This window comes from Notolepis coatsorum, assembly GCF_963971535.1.
Source record: "Notolepis coatsorum genome assembly, chromosome: 17".
NCBI classification, from domain to species: Eukaryota; Metazoa; Chordata; class Actinopteri; order Aulopiformes; family Paralepididae; genus Notolepis; species Notolepis coatsorum.
The window spans coordinates 38,887,366-38,909,803 of NC_140181.1; the positions used below are offsets into that span (position 1 = coordinate 38,887,366).

Genomic DNA, 22,438 nt, shown 5'->3' on the forward strand with positions numbered 1-22,438 from the left:
AAGGTAGTGTTATTGTCCTTTTTAGGTTCCTAGTAGTTGTAGTTGGATGTCTGGAAGCAGTCCCTGCCCACTGTTGTGGAGCCTGATGGCCGCTGGTATGAAGGACTGGCCGAGGCGGTTAGTTGAGTGTCGGGGGGGTATGAGTCTAAGGGCGTTTTCTCATTAGGAACGGTTGGTCCGTTCCGTCCTCGAGAGCGATAGCCCCCCCTTCCCACTCCCCCCTCTGGCCTGCTTCCTCACTACCAATCTTGTTTTGTCCCCGAGCACACATGAGGGAGCAACACCCCAATACAGCAGGTGGCGGTATGCACCTATGCACCTAATCCCACGGGACAATGCATTGGGAACTTGTTTCACATGACGAGACATACCCCCGTGAATATTATTGCACGGATCGGAATACGGGCGCACATGGGAGCTTGAACAATATATATTTGCAGCAGGTTCACAGTGATATTTGCGAGTGCTCTCTTGACTGAGAGAGAGAGAGAGACGTAAACGCTCGGCTGAATTGAAAGACAGCTTCCCTCGTTGGAGCAGTTTTACAGATTACAATCCCAAACGGACCTAAATAATATTTTTAAATTGAAGTATGAATACTACTCTATTCTGGGCAAGCAGGTTAGCACCAACAGAACCACTTGTTACAGCAAGCCTCTTCCGTGTTTTGGTACAGTTTGTTTGCACATCTGCGATCGTTCTGTTGCCGGGGACGCTGATTTGCTCCCAAAAACACCTTTTCAAGTGGTCCCGGCATGGAGCGAATCAGCGTCCCCGGTGACGGAGTGGAGTGTTCTCATCACACTAATTTTGGGGCAATCGTGCTCGGATTCGACCCCGGATGGTTAGTGAGAAAGCTTTTCATCTTGAGGGATTCTCCAGGATAGCAGCCATCTTCCTTCTCATCCCCCTCTCTGCCATCACCTCTAGTCTGACCAGCTGGACTCCCACCACTGAGCTAGCCTTCCTCACCAGCTTGTTCAGTTTGTTGGTGTCCCTCGAGTTGATGTAGCCCCCCCAGCATGCCACAGCATAGAAGAGGATGCTGGCCACTACAGACTGGTAGAATGACTGCAGCAGTCTATTGCAAACATTGAAGGACCCGAGTCTCCTCAGGAAGAACAGCCTGCTCTGTCCCTTCCTGTAGAGGGCCTCGGTGTTGTCCGACCAGTCCAGTTTATTGTTCAGGTGTACCCCAAGGAACTTATATGACTCCACCACCTCCACCTCCTCCCCTCGGATGGTGATGGGAATCGGGGGGGGGGCCTCTTCTTGCCCCTCCGGAAGTCCACCACCAGCTCCTTGGTCTTACTGGTGTTGAGTTGGAGGTGGTTGCTGTCGCTCCACCCCACAAAGCTCTCCACGAGGGCTCTATACTCCTCATCGTCATCGGTGATGTAGCTTACGATGGAGGAGTCGTCAGAGAACTTCTGCAGGTGGCACCCGCTTGAGTTGTGGTAGAAGTCTGAGGTATAGAGGGTGAAGAGGAAGGGTTCACAGTTCCTTGGGGGGCGCCGGTGTTGCTCACCAGTATGTCAGACTGACTCTCTCTCTCTCTCTCTCTCTCTCTCTCTCTCTCTCGTTGGAGCGGTACACCACCAAAATTATGAATTTAAAACCTCTTAGCAAGCAGGGGCCCACATGTGGGCCCTCTTGAGGTCGATTTGCCCACCGACGATTTGCACACCTTTAGTGGCTCGGTGTGCATATTTTTTAATACAATATATATATTGAATTAAAGCAGAGTCACTCATAGTCACTGGTGTGTTAGGAAATTGATAATAACCACAAGATACATTCAGACAGTGTTGGATCTAACTAAATAGATTTATATGGACACATTTATGGAAATTTCAAGCCCGGACCACAAAGCTTCTCAAAGGGTTAGCGCGACACCTACTCTGGATTGTCCAGAGATCTAGGTTTATCAATCTGCGCATGCAGAGTTCGGGAGTAGGTGCGGAAAAGAGACTATATCTCGGCCGAGCAAGCACCAATCGACTTGGGATTGGTCTCTCCGTATTCAGGAGACTCAGGCGTATAAAAGTCTATTGGATCATGTCTCCAGCACCCCCACAGCCGTAGCTACAACCACTTAATGTCAAGGCTCTCATCCACATTCATTCATTTTCTCCCCCCGCTCTCTCTCCCATGAGCTCAATGTAACATGTGGAAGTGCAGTGGTCTATAGTTCACAAGGAAGATATTCTTCTTCTACTGTATATAATTATGTGTCTGCCAGGGGGGTTCAGCTCTGATCTGCCCCCTAGTGGATATACTTTTCAATCCTCCAGGTACACGCAACATAATACACAGGCAATTATGTGAACAATGCAGTACACATGGTTAAAAGCAAGTATACTGAGACCCTTAGGCAAAATAACCTTAACAAAAAAAAGAAAACTGGAACAACTGTTGAAGAAACACATAATGACCCGACCATAAAGACTCAAACATAGTCCAGATATACCAGACACAGACCGGAATCCATTAGGGTCCATGCGGACTAAAATAATACAATAGTGATTCCTCTGTCCTAGCGTTCACGTACAAGATGGTTCAGGCTACACACTGATCACAGTAGACTGGTGGATGAAAGAGCTGGTACACCTGGACTACACCCTGTATATCTAGACTATTATGTCTGATCAGCTGTAAAACCGGTAACATAGTTCACCTGCGCGCTCACCCGAAACCACACGATCTCTCGTAGGTTGCCGTCCGTGCGGAAGTTGCACTTGAGCGTAACTGTGTCCCCGATGACGACAGGAGGGAGAGGCTCAATAGCCACAGTTAAATAACCTGAAGGAAACAGAAAAAGAAAAAGAAAAAAAGGAATGTGTTATCTCACTGCATTCTATCACTTCCCTTACAAACGAGTATCGTGGTAGTTTTGATGGTGATTTAAGTTTTACCATGGTACCGGCTAGGGCTGGTCGATATGGCCACCTTATCTTACTTTTGACGGTATTTAGTTTTCCAGTACAAATTACAATATGATGACACATTTTTGATGTCTTCATCATGGAATACTTTCATTTCAATGACAATTTTACTTTTTAATACTGCCCCAACATTATAATAAAAATATAAACCAAAATATAGAGTATAATTTTTTTTTTTTTTACAATATTATATATCATTCATTGTAACTGAGGGGTACAATTCCCTGACTGTATTGATAAGTATGGTATCATTAAACCACTACCGCTTTATGTACTTTAACTACTGGCCATACAGTACACGATATCTAAATATGATGAACACTTTCCACAATGAAATCGGTTCCAGTCAAAGGTAATAATCAAATATTTAATGGAGCAAAAGGTACATAGAATATTTATCTTACATTTATCATTTGAATGCACTTGTAAGGCAAATGAGTACTCGTAGGCAAATCAACACTGAATGTCCAATCTCTGGTTACGCAGGAAGCAAGTATACAACCTGGCTCTTAGGGAATTACATCTATGGTACACTTAATGATATAGCGGGATATTCTGGAGGGGGTCCTCCCGGTTGTAAGCCGGTAGGGGGGGTAGGAGAGCCGTCGGTAGTAGACCGTCTGGTCAACGATATCTATGGAGACTTCAAGTACAGAAGACAGTGCAATAGACTCTTGATCCGCAGATGAATACACCTTGGTTCTCTTGTAGGCTGTAGCTCCACAATGAAGAAGAAGCTAGGCGACCTCAGTCTCTCTGAGCGCCGACTCAACTTGACTCCTCTCGGGGGTAAATCCAACACTCACAGGCGTCTGCGATTATCCGCTCCACAAATCACAGTACCAAAGCAAATATATATTCCAGCCGCATAGGGCTCAGCAGTCGTCGGGTAGGTAATCCAGTGTACATGTCCCTCGGTCCTCGCCTAGATCTCCTCGGATGAAAGCGCCATGTGGTCGGCCCAGCCTGGATAAGAATCTAGATAACACGAGGAAGCGTTGGAGATGCCGGTCACTTTAGAACTCTAACCGCACGATGCACCATACACGATAGACTATTATTACTTGATAGAACTACGTCGCACTCGACGGTACAGTGCCAAACTCTGACAATTCAGTTATTAATTCGCACGAGGTCTCAATGCTATTCTAAGGCCAAACAGGCCATACTTCACCGCACGTCGTATCGTGGGTGAGGCTTCACGTTCTGTTACTAAGTTGGGAAGAAGGGTAAGGGACTTCTACATTTACTTGCGCCATATTTATATGCACGGTGAACAAATAGTGCCACTCTCATTTCGGTAGCCGTATCCCTGAGCGGAGCCGGGGCTAGTACGGACATGTCTCGTCGGTACCTTTGAACTTGACGCCAGGGGCTGGTCCCCTGGCGCCTGGTCCTTTGTCCAATAAGAGAATGAACTATTATGGGCTATAGTAGGCTAAAGGGATATTCCGTGTATATGTACAAGGAATATACAAGGGATATCAAACGATATACAAATACTATTCAATATATATCCATAAATAAATATATATATTCGGTTTAATCTGATCCTTCGTAACAGCCGCCCCCTAATTAGTCCCACCTAATTAGCTAAGCAGAGACAGATTAACCGCACTGTCCACTACTCAATGTCCGCTGTGAGGGTCAGTCAGTTCACAAAGTCATGGGGTCATGGTCGTCATCGATAGTATCGGGGAGCCTTGGCAGTTCTATTAGCCTCGCCACGGGTCGGGTGTAGGTCCGCCCTTGGACGAGCACTTCAGCTGCTCGGACCTTTCCATCGGCACCGGTGATCACTTTGCTTACGCGGCCAGCCGGCCACATAGCTCGGGGTAGTGACTGGTCGATAATCATGACGACTGTTCCTTCTGTCAAATTGTCTCTCTCTTTCACCCATTTCTGGCGGGTCTGTAGAGACGGTAGGTAGTGGAGTAGGAAGCTGTTCCAAAACTTGTCAGCCAATACTTGACTGTACCTCCACATTCTTCGGCCGTTCGCTTCTTCAGGCCTGTACATTGTCTGGGGTGGCGCGGGGTCCAGCCGCCCCATCAAGAGTGTGTTGGGGGTGACTGGGTCGACATCTGCTACATCACTTGAGACGTAACCGAGGGGCTTTGAGTTCAATACTCCCTCGATCTCCGTGAGGACTGTCATTAAGACTTCTTCCGCCACGGTCTGGGCCCCAAGCACGGCGTACAGGGCTGTCTTTATAGAACGTACTTCTCGTTCCCAAGTTCCACCGAAGTGAGGTGCGTTCGGGGGATTAAACTGGAAGTCAATCTGGGATGGAGCGAGGTGGGTCTTAAGTTCTGGGCCCATAGCTTGGAAGCTCTCTCTCAGCACTCTTTCTCCGCCTTTGAAGTTTGTCCCGTGATCAGACAATAATGTAGACGGTTTTCCTTTCCGTGATGTGAATCTTTGGGAGGCCATAAGGAATGAGTCTGTGCTCATGGTTGGAAGGAGTTCGATATGTATCGCTCTGGTGGTCATGCATTTGAATACAATACCCCACCGCTTCTCGGTTCCTCTTCCTTTCTTTATATACAGCGGGCTGAAACAGTCCATACCGGTGGAGTGAAAAGGCTTGTCGCCGAGTCGGAGGCGACAGGGAGGTAGGTCAGCCATCCGGGGTATACTGGGCTGGGCTCGCCACTTACGACAGTCTAGACAGGTTCGCTGGAAGCGCCGCACTGCTTCTCTCCCTTGCAGTATCCAATAACGACGTCTGATCTCCGCGAAGACTCTCTCTGCCCCTGCGTGGTGCACATCCTCGTCGTATTTCTTTATGATCAGCTCTGTGACCTTGTGTCGGCTGTTCAAGACTATCGGGTACTTGACGTCATCCGGTAAGTCTGGGGCTCTCCGCAGACGACCACCCACTCTGATGAGACTATGGGCGTCGCTCTCGGGGGCTAGGTGGAGCAGTCTGCTGTCTGATGGGACGGGCTTTGCTCCCTGTAGACAGTCTAGCTCATCGGGGAACGAGTCTCTCTGGGCTCGTTGTAGTAGAAGAAGTTCTGCTTCTTCGTAGTCAGCTGCTGAAATGTCAGTCGTGGGCTGAACCTCTGGGTGGTGCCACAGAAATGTCTTTAGCTGCGCACTCTGTAGGGTGAGGCAATCGTCTATGTCGGGGTCTGTGGAGACGAGTGTGTTCAATCCACAGAACATAGGTTTCTTGTTTTCGGCCTCCTCTTTACTCGCCTCCCGTGGGGTGGGTGTAGGCCACTCTTCTTCGGGGAGCTTGAGAAACTCTGGTCCGTCACTGTAGAGGTTGTGACGGGTGAGGTCATCCAGGGACATTCCCCGGGTGATGACGTCAGCTGGGTTGTGTTTGGTGTCCACATACCTCCAGCTCGCTACTTCTGTTAACTCTTGAATCTCGGTGACTCTGACTCCCACGAAGACCTTGTATCTGCACGAATCAGACCGGATCCATGTGAGTACTGTCGTGGAGTCTGACCACAAGATTGTTCTTTGCACCGGGATGGTGAGTTCACGTTGGATTAACGTGGCGAGCTGCGCTCCTGCTAGGGCTGCGCAGAGCTCTAGACGCGGGATAGATTGTTGCTTTCGTGGGGCTATTCTTGAGCGAGCCAGGATGAAAGCAGTATGTATTTCTCCTCCCTCCTCTCGGGCACGCAAGTAGGCCACCGAACCGTAGGCTACTTCGGAGGCGTCGCTGAATACGTGCAGGTCCATCTTGCATGTCTCTGGCCTCACTGTGGGTGGGAAGTAGCTGCGGCGTATGTTAACACCTGGGAGTGAGCGGAGTTCCGTCTCCCACTCTCTCCATGTGGATGCAAGGTGTTCGGGTATGGGATCGTCCCAGCCCTGGTCCTTGTCCCATAGCGCTCTTACAATCATCTTTGCCCTGGTGGTGTAAGGTAGAATACATCCCAACGGGTCATATTGTCTGGCGAGTGTTCTGTATACACTCCGTCTGGTGGTCGGTATTGCCGTCGACCTTCCCTGCTCCTTGGTCAGGGGTTTGTGTCTATAATGGAGCGAGTCTGTTTTGAAGCGCCAGACTAGTCCTAGTGTCATTTCTTGGGCTTCTCCTGGGATGGTCGCCATCCAGGTGTCGCTGCTCGCTGCCTTGTCCTCGGGGGAGAGGCTGCGCAATACTTGCGGGTCGCTGCTGGCCCACTGCCTGAGATCAAAGCCGCCTTTGATCAGGGAGGCGCGGAGCTTGAGTAGAAGAGCCTCGGCTTCTTCTGGCGTCGAGACGCTTTGTAAACAGTTGTCCACGTAGAAACTATTTGTCACACTTTGTCGGACCTCTTCATCTGCTGCTGGGTCCTCTGCGACGTGTTTTTGTAGTGCAAACGTAGCACAGCATGGGCTGCATGTGGTTCCGAAAGGGAGGACTTCCCATTGATAGATGGTTGGGTGCTCATCTCCGATCCTCTCTCTCCATAGGAACCGCAGCAGGGGCTTGTCCTCCTCCACTAGTCTCACCTGCAGGAACATCCCTTTGATGTCGCCGCTGATAGCCACCTTGTCCTGGCGGAAGCGTAGTAGCACGCCTAGTAGAGAGGGGCCGAGTGTTGGGCCGGGCAAGAGCTCTTTATTCAGATTTTGTGATCCGATCTGGTAGCTGCAGTTAAACACAATACGATCCTTGCCGTTGTGGTGGACCTTGTGGTGCGGCACGTACCATGATTCGGTCGTCTGATCGGCCTCTTTAATGTCAATTTTCTTTATGTGTCCCGCTGTGATTAGCTTGTTAATCTCAGCGCGGTACACAGCCTCTTGAGCGGGGTCTTTGGCTAGGCGCCGCTCTGTGTTCAATAGATACCGCTCCGTCGCTTCTTTTGTGGCGTGAAAGGTGGGCATTCCCTCTCGCCTCAGGAGTGGAGTTGCGTATCTCATCACTCCGTTGACTGTGACTCTCTTTGTCCCTTGCTCGAGGAGGGCTATAGCGTAAATATCTTCCTTAGAACGAATGTCTTTCTTTTCGTTCTTAAAGGGCATTGTCTCTAGTGTCCATAGCCTCTCGACATGCTGCAGGAGAGTAGTGTCTTCTTCTGTCACTCTGGATTGGAGGCAGCTAGTGGCTGCTGTTCGGTTAAGAGACTTGGCGAGGGGGCCTTGTAGTGTCCATCCTAGGCGGGTCTCGACTGCTGCAGGACAACCTCTGGGTCCTGTATGGACCCGGTCTATCGGGACTATGAGGTCTGCATGGTCGGAGCCTATCAGCAGGGTCGGGGTGGCACCGTCTATGAGCGGGATAGGTAGTTGACGCAGGTGCACATATTTATCCATCAGCTTGGCGATGGGGTAGGTGTACTGCGATAGTCCTATTTCTTGGCTGGTGAAAGCATTAGTAATCCTATACCGTCTCTCTGGCTGCCCGCTTGCTGCGATAGTGAAGGAGACATTCCTCGCCCTTTATCGTCTTTAGATCTCTTCTTATTGTCCGAATCGTCATCTGGTTTTCGCTCCCCCGCAGCCCCAGCTGGGCCGTAGCGGACGCGAGGAGAAGGGTCTTCTCTGACCCGTCATCAAGGACGGCGTAAGTGTCCATGACCTTATCTTGGTAACTCAGTGTTACGCGGACCACCTTTAAGAGCACCTGGGCGCCCCCGCTGCTAGCGGGGTCAATGTACATAACACTTGCCTTTGTGCTGCTGGATGGTGCAGGCTTTCTTCTGTTACTGTCGTGTAGGACATCTAGGTGGGCTCCGTCACACCGACTACACCTCTTCTTTAGGCGGCACTCGGCTGCCATGTGACTGCGCGCACATCGGTAACAGCGCCTGTTGGACTTTATCCAGTGACTCACTTCTTCAGCGGTCATCTTCTTGAACAGGTCACATTGTGACAACCAGTGTTCCTTTTCGCAGTACGGGCACACCATCTTCCACTTCTCTTTCATCGAGGGGGTACTGTGGTTCTTGCTGCTCGGTACTGATTCTGATTGGTGCATGACAGTCACCGATCTTCGGCCATCGTTTGCTCTCCTAGGTCCCTCTCTGGAGCTTGGTGTGCTCCGCACGAACGTATCCAACCGTAGGCTGCTGACTTCTCTCGCCAGGAAGTCGGCTAGGTCTAGGAGGGATGGCTCGGGACCGTTAGGATCACGGTGGTCTCTTTGCCGCCTGAAGCGCTCCTGTCGGGCGGGCGGCAGCTTCTCTAAAATCCTCTCGACATTCGAGTTTGCGTATAGTTCGTGCATACCCTTTTCTCGTTGCGCCCCCAGCATCCCTACCAGGGATTGTACTTTGATAGACAGGTCGTCTAGTGAGCGATTGTCTGTTGCTGGGGGTAGGCGGTCAATATGCCTTATCTCTTGTATTACGTAATCCCATATACGTCCATATCTTTGGTCTAGTGCTGCTAGAGCCGCGGTGTATGGGGTCGTAGAGGTGGCATAAGCTAGCGCTATGTTGTGCGCTCTGGGCACTTTCAGGTGCTTCAATAGGATAGCATACTTGTGGCGTTCATCAGCTACATCCACCATCATTGTCTCTAAGCACATCCGTAGCTCCGTGTACTGTGCTCGGTTCTCATGGGTGAAGTCTGGAAACGTCGGTGTGCCAATGTATGACGCCGTGGATGGCTGGCACATCGGTGAGCGTTGGAAGAGAGGCCTCCTAGGCGAGTCTCCTCTTACGCCTCTCGGTGGGCTGGTACCGGCAGGGTACCATGGCCCGCTGGTCCAGGTGCTATTCCTCGGGACTGGTCGTGCGTCATGCTCACCCGTGAATAGAGTCGGGGGTCTGTAGCGCAGAGCCGCGGGGGTATAGCCTGGGCTGTACTGGACCTCCTGGTCCTGTGGAGTAATGTGCTGCTGTCGGGCTTGACTCTCCTCCTCTCCCTCTTCTTCCTCTGTCAGGTCATCTAGATCCTGTAGTCGTCTATTTAGCCTCTCCGCGGTGTACGCCGTTCCTTCCTTGTAGCTGGGTCTCACTGGGACCAGTCGGGGAAGGAGTTCGGAGGGGGGTATAGGCTCTCTCTGGTGGTCGGGCTCAGGGTCGCTTAATCGGTTAGGGGAGGGTGCCCTTGACCCGTGTCTTGACGAGGCCCTGGAACCCATTGTGGAGGGAGGGGGTGTTGCCCTGGCGATCAGCTGCTCCATTAGCTGCGCTTGTAATCGGTCGCGCTCGGCTTCGCGCTTGGTGAGAGCGATGTCGCGCTCTGCTTCTCTTTGGGCACCGGCAGCGGCACGCTGGGTGTCGGCCCGGTCTCTTGCCATATTCTCTTCCGTCTGAAGGCGTCTCATCTACAGACGTATACGCTCTTCGTCGCTCCGTTGCTGCGCTTGAATGCGTTCTCTTTCCATAGTAGAATGTTCGCGCTCACTGAGCGTCTGTGCTTGGAGCCGATCGCGCTCTGTGGAGGCTGCTAGGCTGGCGAGGAACGCCTGTGCCAGCATCTTGTCCGCCTCGCTGGGGGAAGACGCTGGTTGAGGTGATCCGCTCCTGGCAGTACTCGTTGGGGATGCGTTCTCCTGCGGGGAGTCCTGGAGCTCTATCTCCTCGGCGCTCTCCTCATCTTGTTCCGTGCAGAGTTCCATCTCTGGAGGGTTGTCTTCCTCCCGGAGCTCTCCGGAGACTACTTCTTCGGTCTTGGCGGGGGGTAAAGTCGTGTCAGTTCCCTCCTGGTCCCCACCGTGAGCTTGGTCAGTTACATTAGAACCCACTAGGGCCTCTGTGGTCGGGGTATCCTGGTTGATAGGGTCGGACATAATTTTACTTTCTACTTTTACCGCGTTTACCGTTTGTAGAAGGCTAGGTAGTATACTGGCAGCGTAATCCTCTAAGTACTGAGGTGGCTGCCGTCTACGCTGCGGGCGTTCTACTTTAGGAGGACCGTTTCGTGGAGTGTTCATCATAGGCCATTTCAATATTAATACCACTATATTAATATTACACTAATTACCCTCCGGCTCGAAGGACCAATTGTAACTGAGGGGTACAATTCCCTGACTGTATTGATAAGTATGGTATCATTAAACCACTACCGCTTTATGTACTTTAACTACTGGCCATACAGTACACGATATCTAAATATGATGAACACTTTCCACAATGAAATCGGTTCCAGTCAAAGGTAATAATCAAATATTTAATGGAGCAAAAGGTACATAGAATATTTATCTTACATTTATCATTTGAATGCACTTGTAAGGCAAATGAGTACTCGTAGGCAAATCAACACTGAATGTCCAATCTCTGGTTACGCAGGAAGCAAGTATACAACCTGGCTCTTAGGGAATTACATCTATGGTACACTTAATGATATAGCGGGATATTCTGGAGGGGGTCCTCCCGGTTGTAAGCCGGTAGGGGGGGTAGGAGAGCCGTCGGTAGTAGACCGTCTGGTCAACGATATCTATGGAGACTTCAAGTACAGAAGACAGTGCAATAGACTCTTGATCCGCAGATGAATACACCTTGGTTCTCTTGTAGGCTGTAGCTCCACAATGAAGAAGAAGCTAGGCGACCTCAGTCTCTCTGAGCGCCGACTCAACTTGACTCCTCTCGGGGGTAAATCCAACACTCACAGGCGTCGGCGATTATCCGCTCCACAAATCACAGTACCAAAGCAAATATATATTCCAGCCGCATAGGGCTCAGCAGTCGTCGGGTAGGTAATCCAGTGTACATGTCCCTCGGTCCTCGCCTAGATCTCCTCGGATGAAAGCGCCATGTGGTCGGCCCAGCCTGGATAAGAATCTAGATAACACGAGGAAGCGTTGGAGATGCCGGTCACTTTAGAACTCTAACCGCACGATGCACCATACACGATAGACTATTATTACTTGATAGAACTACGTCGCACTCGACGGTACAGTGCCAAACTCTGACAATTCAGTTATTAATTCGCACGAGGTCTCAATGCTATTCTAAGGCCAAACAGGCCATACTTCACCGCACGTCGTATCGTGGGTGAGGCTTCACGTTCTGTTACTAAGTTGGGAAGAAGGGTAAGGGACTTCTACATTTACTTGCGCCATATTTATATGCACGGTGAACAAATAGTGCCACTCTCATTTCGGTAGCCGTATCCCTGAGCGGAGCCGGGGCTAGTACGGACATGTCTCGTCGGTACCTTTGAACTTGACGCCAGGGGCTGGTCCCCTGGCGCCTGGTCCTTTGTCCAATAAGAGAATGAACTATTATGGGCTATAGTAGGCTAAAGGGATATTCCGTGTATATGTACAAGGAATATACAAGGGATATCAAACGATATACAAATACTATTCAATATATATCCATAAATAAATATATATATTCGGTTTAATCTGATCCTTCGTAACATTCATGGACGACGGTATAATAAAAATCCATACCTTTGCACCTCCCAGCCCTAGTACCAGCTATTGTATAAATAATTTACCATGGTACTGTCTTTGTAGCTACCAAGAGGCCGGACAAAAACGTTACTTTCCTACTGCACAGTATAGGAGCTGAAATGGGTGAACCTGCTGAACAGTACTGTAGGTTTTAAAAGGATAGTGTTGGTAGTAGGGTTAGTATCCTATGTCTGATTGTGTAGGTACTGAGGGTAGTAGGCTTAGTATCCTGTCTGATTGTGTAGGTACTGAGGGTAGTAGGCTTAGTATCCTGTCTGATTGTGTAGGTACTGAGGGTAGTAGGGTTAGAAGCTTCTGTCTGATTGTGTAGGTACTGAGGGTAGTAGGGTTAGTATCCTCTGCCTGATTGTGTAGGTACTGAGGGTAGTAGGGTTAGTAACTTCTGTCTGATTGTGTAGGTACTGAGGGTATAGGGTTAGTAACTTAACTTCTGTCTGATTGTGTAGGTACTGAGGGTATAGGGTTAGTAACTTCTGTCTGATTGTGTAGGTACTGAGGGTAGTAGGGTTAGTAACTAATGTCTGGTTGTGTAGGTACTGAGGGTAGTAGGGTTAGTAACTTCTGTCTGATTGTGTAGGTACTGAGGGTAGTAGGGTTAGTAGCTAATGTCTGGTTGTGTAGGTACTGAGGGTAGTAGGGTTAGTAACTTCTGTCTGATTGTGTAGGTACTGAGGGTAGTAGGGTTAGTAGCTAATGTCTGATTGTGTAGATACTGAGGGATTTCAGATATGGCCACTAGCTGGCTCAATTCAGGTCCTTCAAAGGATGCGGTCTACAAAGGTGTGTTCATAGATCACAAATGCTAAACAAAGTATTGTTAACATCTTAAGCATCGGAAGGCCCGACAGTGGGCCGTCACGCACTCGTGTGCACGTCGCGGCACTTTGCCCTTGTCTGTCGGCTCTGGGCTGCATTTTCGCCGATCAACCAATACATTGTTGGAAAGTTACATTTCCTTCTCCTGAACTATATAAAAAGAAACTAGAGTTTTTTTTTGATCCACTTTTTCTCCCATTTTCTATATTTTCTCCCATCCCAATTTCGTATCATCCAATTCAACCCTCCCCTTTCACGAACGCTGTTTCTTGCCTCCCACAAGCCGGCTGCAATGTGGACTAAGTCATACATAGCACAAGTCCCCTCCGGTACTTGAGGTAACAGCAGTCGCATCTTTTCACCTGCGCAGCTCGATCTCTCAGTGGCGAGGAGGCTCACGCTGCCCCCGACACTTCCTGATTCTACTGCGCAGGCGCACCAACCGACCTGTAGGAGTCGCTGTCCACAACGCCCGATCCCCACCCATCAGTTTCCCACCCCCTAATACGGCCAATGTGTATTAGTACGGACGACCAGCTAAACTGAAAGCAAATGTGGAGCGCTGGGCTCGAACAGACGCCACGTAGCCGCCCCAAAAAGAAACTAGAGTTACAGTCTGAATTCGATCTATTATCCACGAGGAAAGCTGAAAGTTTGCTGTTCCACTCCTGTGGTCTATCACGTGAGTATGGAGACAAAACAGTCGGCTGCACATCAGCTCAAGCGCAGAGCAGCCTCCAGGCTGATTCCACAGATAAGGGATAGCTCTAACAACATGGTCTCCAAGCTTCAACAAGGTCTTTGAATCGTTCTACTCCTCTCTCTACACATCTGAACCTCCTCCCGACAGAATATCTATGGATAATCTTTTAAATGGCTTAGAATTCCTGTCTATAGACCTGCAGGAGCTGGCTAAGGATTTAGACAGACCATTGGACATTAACGAGATCAAAGAAGCTATCAATTGTATGCAGAGTGGCAAGACACCAAGTCTGGATGGCTATGGGGCGGGGTTTTATAAGACGTTTTGTGGCAAGCTCGCTCTGCTTCTTATGGAAATGTTTACAGAGTCCTTGAGGAAAGGGTCACTGCCACATACACTCTCCCAAGCAAACATTTCCCTCTTACTTAAAAAGGACAAAGACCCCACAGATGTCCATCTCATTCATTAATAACAATGGAAAAATTATCGCTAAGGTGATTATTTCTGAAGACCAGACTGGCTTCATCAAAGGTCACCACTCCTTTTCCAATATTCTTAGAATCTTGTTATTCACACTTCAGGTCCTTCTCTCCCTCCTGAGGTAATTATATCTCTACTGTAGATGCGGGGATGCAGAGAAGGCCTTTGACCGCGTGGAGTGGGAGTACTTGTTCACAACTCTTCCTCCCCTTGCACTCGACTCAGTTTAATACAACTGAAGGTGTTTCACAGTCACAGAGTACACTACAGCAAAGCGAGACTGGCTGAAATCTACCCAGACTCCAATTCCAACTGTGACCGCTGTAGTAGTTCACAAACTGATCTCTCTCACATCTTTTGGTCCTGCCCAGGTCTTAGACCGTTTTGGTCTTCAATCTTTTATTTGATTGCTTTCGACAGTCCTGAATACTACTGCCCTGTCCACTATTGGCCATTTTCGGAGTATCGGCTGAGCCTCTTCCTATTATGGGTAGAGATTATATAAATATATATATATTAAGGCTGTCAAAGTGAACACGGTATTAACGCAGCACTGTTTTTTTTAACTCACGATTAACTTTTTAGAAAATAAATGTATTTTTAGTTATTTCTTTAAAAAAAAAAATTACTAGACTTCACTCAGGTGTATTATTGATACTCTCATTGATAATATGTTTGTTTCTGACTCAAAGTGTGTGTGCGTGTGAGAGAGAGAGAGAGAGAGAGAGAGAGAGAGAGAGAGAGAGAGAGAGAGAGAGAGAGAGAGAGAGAGAGAGAGAGAGAGAGAGAGAGAGAAAGATGAGGAAGGGGCAAGAGAGAGAGATGGGAGAGTGTGTGTGTGTGTGTGTGTGTGTGTGTGTGTGTGTGAGAGAGAGAGGGGGGGCGGGGCGGGGGGTGTGAGTCCTCACATTTTCTTTCCCCTATTATTTCATGCACACTTTATTCATTGTTTTAAATTATTATTTTCTTTTAAGTTATTTTGTGCATCACTCTGTTTTGAATTTGATGCAAATTTGCAATGCATGTGTTAAATGGCTGCATAAAGCAAGCATTTGTTGTTTTACATAATACTGTTTTTTTTTTGTAATAACTAGAAAGTAATGGTATTTATTCAACAACAGGTGATTGTATAGATTAGTATCATTAATTGACAACTGTGCTCAATGAGTTATGGCATTTGCCATGTTGTATGGCAAAACACATCATGGGAATATACTATCACTAGCTTGTGGTGATTAGACATAATTCACCCACGGAACTGTTGTTGGGAACATTGGTTCCGCACGGACGTTATACGTTGTTGCTATCCTGTCGGCACTGGTTCAGTTAGCTAGTAACGAGACAGGTGTATGTTGTGATTTTCGATGCACAATCAATATTCAACATTCTCATTTGAGACTCCGCCTCAGACTCCTATCCTTCGGCACTACTAAGCTAAACATTGTCACCGGTATGGCTGTCCGGTAACATGTCATTAATTGCGTGCCTGTGTGCGAGAGGTCGGTCAGTGACAACACTTAAGTTAGCCAGTTAACGTGAGCTAGATGGAAAGACAATGTAACGTTACTGGAGAAAAAGTTATTTACCTTGGAATACTCCTGTGCCAATTTGCTGTACTTTGCTTGCAGGTCTGCAGCCATTATTGCTGGATTAGGAATAGCCCCAACTGTGGCCAACTTTAGCCAAGGTACTGTTATCAAGCTAAGCTAGCTGACCCTTGTTTACTAGCTCGTCTTCCCCACAAGGTTCTTCACATTGACATTTGATAACGTTAGTCGGCTGACGCTAGTTGGTAGCTACTTGGCTTGAATCCGATTCACTGTGGGTGCATTATTGTTGATAGACGGCCAGTGTCAGGTCCTCGACAAAGGACAGGCGATCATCTGATTTGATGTAATGTTAAAGCGGATGTTGTTCCAACTAGCTAGCTTTTCAGCTAATGCTAATAACAACTAATAACCTCTCAGCTAGAACTTAAAAACAGGCATCTGGCAACCAGTAAAAAGAGATGTGAGTACACAAAACCTTTACTTCAGTGTGTTCAAACCTCTGTTACTCTATTTCATTAGCACTCAAAGTGATTTTTCTTTAATGTGTAAGAAACGTCAGAATGTTATGTTTCAAAAGAGACCAGACTCATGCATGTGCTATAAGTATAAACTAAATAGCTAATTACTTTGGGTATGCAATCATAAAAAAAAAGAAGAAAACTAGTCCCATTTTTGCCCGATGCTTAAGTGGTTAAGAGAGATGGTCTGGCCTACGGAGGATTTCCTATTTGCGTCACCAGCTGTTCCCCCCAATTATTAATCTGCGACAGGACTGGGGTTGATGCATACCCAGTTGAAAGGAGGAATCCTCTTGGCACCAAAATTGGTACAGACTGGAGAAGTCCTTGCATCACGGAACACATTTATACACACCCATATATAGACCAAGAGAGGCTCAGAATGGCCAATGGAGTGTCATCTGAATTAGACGGATAAAGCAACGATTTTATCCAGATTATTTGATTATTGCTTATTAATCTAGCTACTAACTGGGGAGACACAGCTGTGAAAGCTACGAAAACATTGTATAAAATTTCCAAATAGGCGTTATTTGGATAAACTGACCACATAATTGGGAATTGAAATGGTTACTTTCTGGCCTGAAAAAATATGAAAACCTAATAAAGTGACATAATGGTCCTAGATCGCACATTACAACAGCTGTCAGCCTTCCGCAAACGCTGCTGGTTACTGTGAAATACATTCTGGGATACTTGGTTGTCCTGAAGGATCCATCCGTTATATCGTCCAAATTCTGGAAAAGAAGGCTGCATTTCTTGGCCGCATTTGAAGGAGCCATGGAAAGGGGACAGCTTTGGTTGCGCCGCTGTGACACATTCAGTCTTCAAATGGAACCAAGGATGCGGCCCCTGAGAGACACAGACACTGTGACCCCCATAGGAATGCCAAGTGAGCCCACTGGGGCGTGGCCTATGACGCTTCCTCCAGTGAACACACACACATCAACACATGAAACATTATTAATTTACATTCATATTAACAGGGAATGTGAGACGAGTCACAAGTGTATATCTCTTTGTTGACACAGATATGACGTACTGGTCCTGAGAGCGGCCGAGAGGAAGTATAGAAAGACTCGCCTCACTGGTGACATCACCACATATCACAACCTCTTATTAGCTTGCTCCAAAACCATAACTACTGCCAAAGCATCGGAACGGCTTGTCAAATGATGCTCGCCGGATATTTCGTCTTGTAACTCGAGACCTGAAGCATGCAATAGGTTGAGTGTGGTGATGATCGAAAGGCGGCAAATTCAACTTTCCAACAATGTACTGAATGATCGGGAGAAACACAGCCCGGAGCCGACAGACGAGAGAAAAGTGCGGCGGCGTGTGTGCGAGGGCAGTCGAACATTAAAACCTTGAGATTTTGACAGCTAGGGGCATGAAGGCCATGTTGGCTGTAGGGGAGGTAATTATTTAATTATATAAATGGACAGAGCGAGGGGTATCGACCGCCATCGACGGTCTCTTTATTTCCCTTTAATGTTGCTCCATTTCTCTGGCTGAGTTGTCTGATCCTGGATCACAAACTATGGGATTTCAAAATCTGATCGGATCTGATTGTGATAAAAAGTGTTGAACTCTTGGGCCCTGGTGATTCCCACCCCTATCAACAACATTGTCACTTGTCTACACCCCCCCCCCCTCAACAACATTGTCACTTGTCTACACCCCCCCCTCAACAACATTGTCACTTGTCTACACCCCCCCCTCAACAACACTGTCACTTGTCTACACCCCCCCCCTCAACAACACTGTCACTTGTCTACACCCCCCCCTCAACAACATCGTCACTTGTCTACACCCCCCCCCCTCAACAACACCGTCACTTGTCTACACCCCCCCCTCAACAACATTGTCACTTGTCTACACCCCCCCCCTCAACAACACTGTCATTTGTCTACACCCCCCCCCCTCAACAACATTGTCACTTGTCTACACCCCCCCCCTCAACAACATTGTCACTTGTCTACACCCCCCCTCAACAACACCGTCACTTGTCTACACCCCCCTCAACAACATTGTCACTTGTCTACACCCCCCCAACAACATTGTCACTTGTCTACACCCCCCCTCAACAACATTGTCACTTGTCTACACCCCCCCTCAACAACATTGTCACTTGTCTACACCCCCCCCCTCAACAACATTGTCACTTGTCTACACCCCCCCCAACAACATTGTCACTTGTCTACACCCCCCCCAACAACATTGTCACTTGTCTACACCCCCCCTCAACAACATTGTCACTTGTCTACACCCCCCCTCAACAACATTGTCACTTGTCTACACCCCCCCTCAACAACATTGTCACTTGTCTACACCCCCCCTCAACAACACCGTCACTTGTCTACACCCCCCTCAACAACATTGTCACTTGTCTACACACCCCCCCTCAACAACATTGTCACTTGTCTACACACACCCCCTCAACAACATTGTCACTTGTCTACACCCCCCCCCCCCCCCCCTCAATATCACTTTCAAAAAATGTCATCCCTCACAGAAGTGTACCTGCGCTTTACAACTTATGCCTCACATTCACCCATTCAGTCACACATTCACACACCGACGGCACCAAGCAAGATGCCAACCTGCTAATTGGGAGCAGTTAGAGGTTAAGTGTCTTGCTCAACGACACTTTGACACACTGCTGGGAGGAGCCAGAATCGAACCGGGAACCTTCCGTCCAGACGACAGCTCTACCTCCTGAGCCACTGTGGCCATCACTTGGTACATCCACAAATCCTGTTTTTATCCATCAGGTGACTGGGTACAAGGCCACGATGATGTATTGTGAATGCAAGGTGTGACGTCTCACTGGGAAGACGTGACTCAGCAAGAATTACAAATGACAATGTTCTGTACTTTTGCCAGTAGCCAGGAAACCAAATCAGATCAGTTATTACCTTTTTATTTGTACATACATACATATTGTCGCTGACGGAAGAAAACCTTGTAACTCCATTTTTTTTATATAAATCAACTCATTCGATCATCCTCCATGTGTGTGTGGTTTTACAACTTAACCAATGGGAAAGCATTAAACCGATCATCTGTCTAAACCTCGTAACTCTATTCGCCCTCAAAACTGTCTGTCAAAACCTCGTAACCGCCCCTTTCTGCACACGCGTCTCCAATGTTTTGATTGATTGAAAACTTTATTAACAGATTGCAGAATGGGTACAATACAGTACGGCGCAATACAAACAATTGTTAACTCATTCAGCGCCAGCTATTATCCTCATCCTATAGTCAATGGGCCACGCTAAAAGATAGGCATTTTCACTGTGCGTCACGATGTTTGGAGGGCTATATCTATATTCTATATTATAGCTATAGAAACAATACTATGGCTCATTTGACAGTCACTATCTCTCGTCCAACATGTAAAAAAGAGTTAATGTTTTCATGTATACGTTTGCATGTTATCCTGTGGTGAATATTGTATAGTTTCAGAGTGATCCGGGCTAATTCCTGGAAGCTGCGTTATGGAGCGCTGTGTGCATTTTGCTAAAGTCGTTTGCGTTGCTCGTCTGGACACGTTACTATTTCCAAATCAAAGGTACGTTTTTTGATGCTCTGATCGTCAGCAACGGCATACGTTTTACATACGTTGATCGCTGTGATCGATGTGAAATCATTGTTGGATCAAAGTAGGATTGATGTCATATAGTCCTTACCTTTACTAGGAGGTATGCCAAAATGAATATTCCAATTGTCTGATCGCGATTTCCAGTATTGATGTCCATCGGGTCCCTGACATGAAATGGCACAACATATGCATCACGTTGCTCAAATGAAGCGTTTCACTTGCCTGGGTCTAAATTCTCTGCCCGGATCATATCAAATGTAACATGCAGTGTGAAATAAGGTTTCAAAGGGTAGGCGGTACTGCCACCTAGCAGGATTCGGCCGGCATTGCACTCTCGGGGTCTCAGAATGAGTTCCAATGATAACACTGAGGTCCGTGAGAGTGTATAGGATATTAAAATCGAAAAAAAGAAAAAACTATCTAAAAACGTAATATGCTCAATGGTTGGCGAGCAAACACGTAATATTACGTGATTGGCGCTGAAAGTGTTAAAAGGATGCAGACCAGAAAAGGACTTTCGTCTTGTTTACATCAGGGTCCCCCATTTTCAATTCATCAAGACATTTATGACATACATGACATACAGATATACAGTACTGTTTCATAAAGAACATTTATGACATACAAGACATATACACAATACAGTACTGTTTAAGAGAAAGAGATCTTAAAAGAAAAATATATACATTCGAAGGGGAAGAAACTGTACATTGTAAGGGGTTGGGTGGGGGGTGGGGTGTTTGGACATTTACCGGGGCCAGTTTCTAATTGCAGCCACCCGTAGGTGCTCTTTGAGAGCGGTTTTGAAGGAGGGTAGGGATTCACATTATTTTACGGCTGTGGGTAGGGCGTTTCACATTGTTGTGGCATAATTGCGAAACGTGTTTAGTCCCTTGTTTGAGCCGAATCTGGGTTGAACATGATTTGTGGAACTCCCTCTGGTGTTGTGGTCGTGGAATTTACTGACCTTTGGGAAGTATTTCGACATGTACATTGGTATCTTAGTGGTGTAGTGTATCTTGTAGACCAGACCCATTGCAAGTTGCTGTACTCTGTCGTCGTTACTGCCATTTGAATCGTTGAATAACAAAACCTCGGGAGCTCCAGTAGCTCACCACGTACCGCGAGTGCTATTTCAGCGCCGTGGACAACCGCGCTCGCGCGGATCTGGGGCTGAGCGCGTTCGAATCCCGGACGGCAGCCGTGCCTTTCCCAGAGTGTCTACCCCCCCATCTGAACCCTTTCAGCCTGCTTCTGTCGGTCGAACTTGACCAAGTATGAATGAGAAGAAAAAGCGATAAACGCTAAGAAGAACCAGGTGACTGGTCAAAGTAAAAAAATAAATAAAAATAATAACAAAACCTATCATAGCCATATTTTCAGAACATTTGTTTTACAAAAATGTAACTCCATTTGAACTTTATCAGAGTAAAATATTAAGAATGTATTGATACCGGCAAGTAACTGACTATTTATGAAGACATTGTACCAACTATTGTGACATGGTGTTCAATTACGTTAAAACCAGGTAGTTTTTTTCATCTCCTGAAAAGTTGGATTTTTGGAGATACAAGGTTTTCTTCTGCCAGCAACGATATATTTAGCTCAGCACACCAGTTAACAATAGGCCCTACTAGAGAGGTAGGAGTTGTTCATCATTCCCTCCTTTAAAGGGACACTCTATTTCTTCATCTACATAATTTCATTGAGCGGTTATTAGCACAACACAAGGATTCAGTGTCCCCGATGACATCACTGGTGGCCATATTCAAACTCCTTAACGATCAATAACTGTCCAACTAAATGAATGTGTGCAAACAGTTTAGAACCTGGGGAGCGGACATGTGTGAGTTTATGTGCAAAATAAATCAGCGTTGTTTTTCAGTGAAGTGACCCTGGCTTTAAGCTGACCTGTGGCAGTGTGCTAAACTCGCCTCCTGAACTAGTAGAAAGATCACATGTAGGGCAGCCACTCAGATACAGACTAATCCTCCCGTGCAGGCGTTTGAGGACAGACCGACTACCTCTCTCTCCCTCCTCACTCCACAGTATTAGCGGGTGTGATTCATATGGCGCCGTGCCGCCATATCATGTATTAATGCACCTGGCCTTGCGGTACTTGGGCTTAGGCTCGCCATTGTTCACCTTTGGCCCTTGACCTCCAGTTGATCTGAAGCCAGCGATGTGGTAGACGCTAGCTGGCTAAAGACCACAGTGTTGGAGACACGGGCATCTGGATGATGACACACAGCTCTGGCCTCTGCACCCTGACATCAGCCTGAAGCCTACAGATTATTTTTCCCCCTCTGCCTTAATCCACCCTTGTAGTTTTTCATCCAGAGAGCCAGCCAGCCATTTGCCAAGCTCACCACACACACACGCACACACACACACACGCACACGCACACACACACACACACACACACACACACACACACACACACACACACACACACACACACACACACACACACACACACACACACACACACACACA

The 22,438-nt window shown here is 47.6% G+C and overlaps 1 protein-coding gene across 1 annotated transcript in view; it reads right to left on the reverse strand.

Annotated features, from left to right (window-relative positions):
• igsf21b (immunoglobin superfamily, member 21b) overlaps positions 1-22,079 on the reverse strand; it is a gene marked incomplete at its 5' end in the record, with an annotated part of 64,630 nt that extends 42,551 nt beyond the window's left edge. The window contains 2 exons of the mRNA XM_084333426.1: positions 2,690-2,802; positions 22,061-22,079. Of these exons, the coding sequence (XP_084189552.1) occupies positions 2,690-2,802; positions 22,061-22,079 (132 nt within the window). The remainder of the gene's footprint in view (positions 1-2,689; positions 2,803-22,060) is intronic.
• Positions 22,080-22,438: the final 359 nt, after the last annotated feature.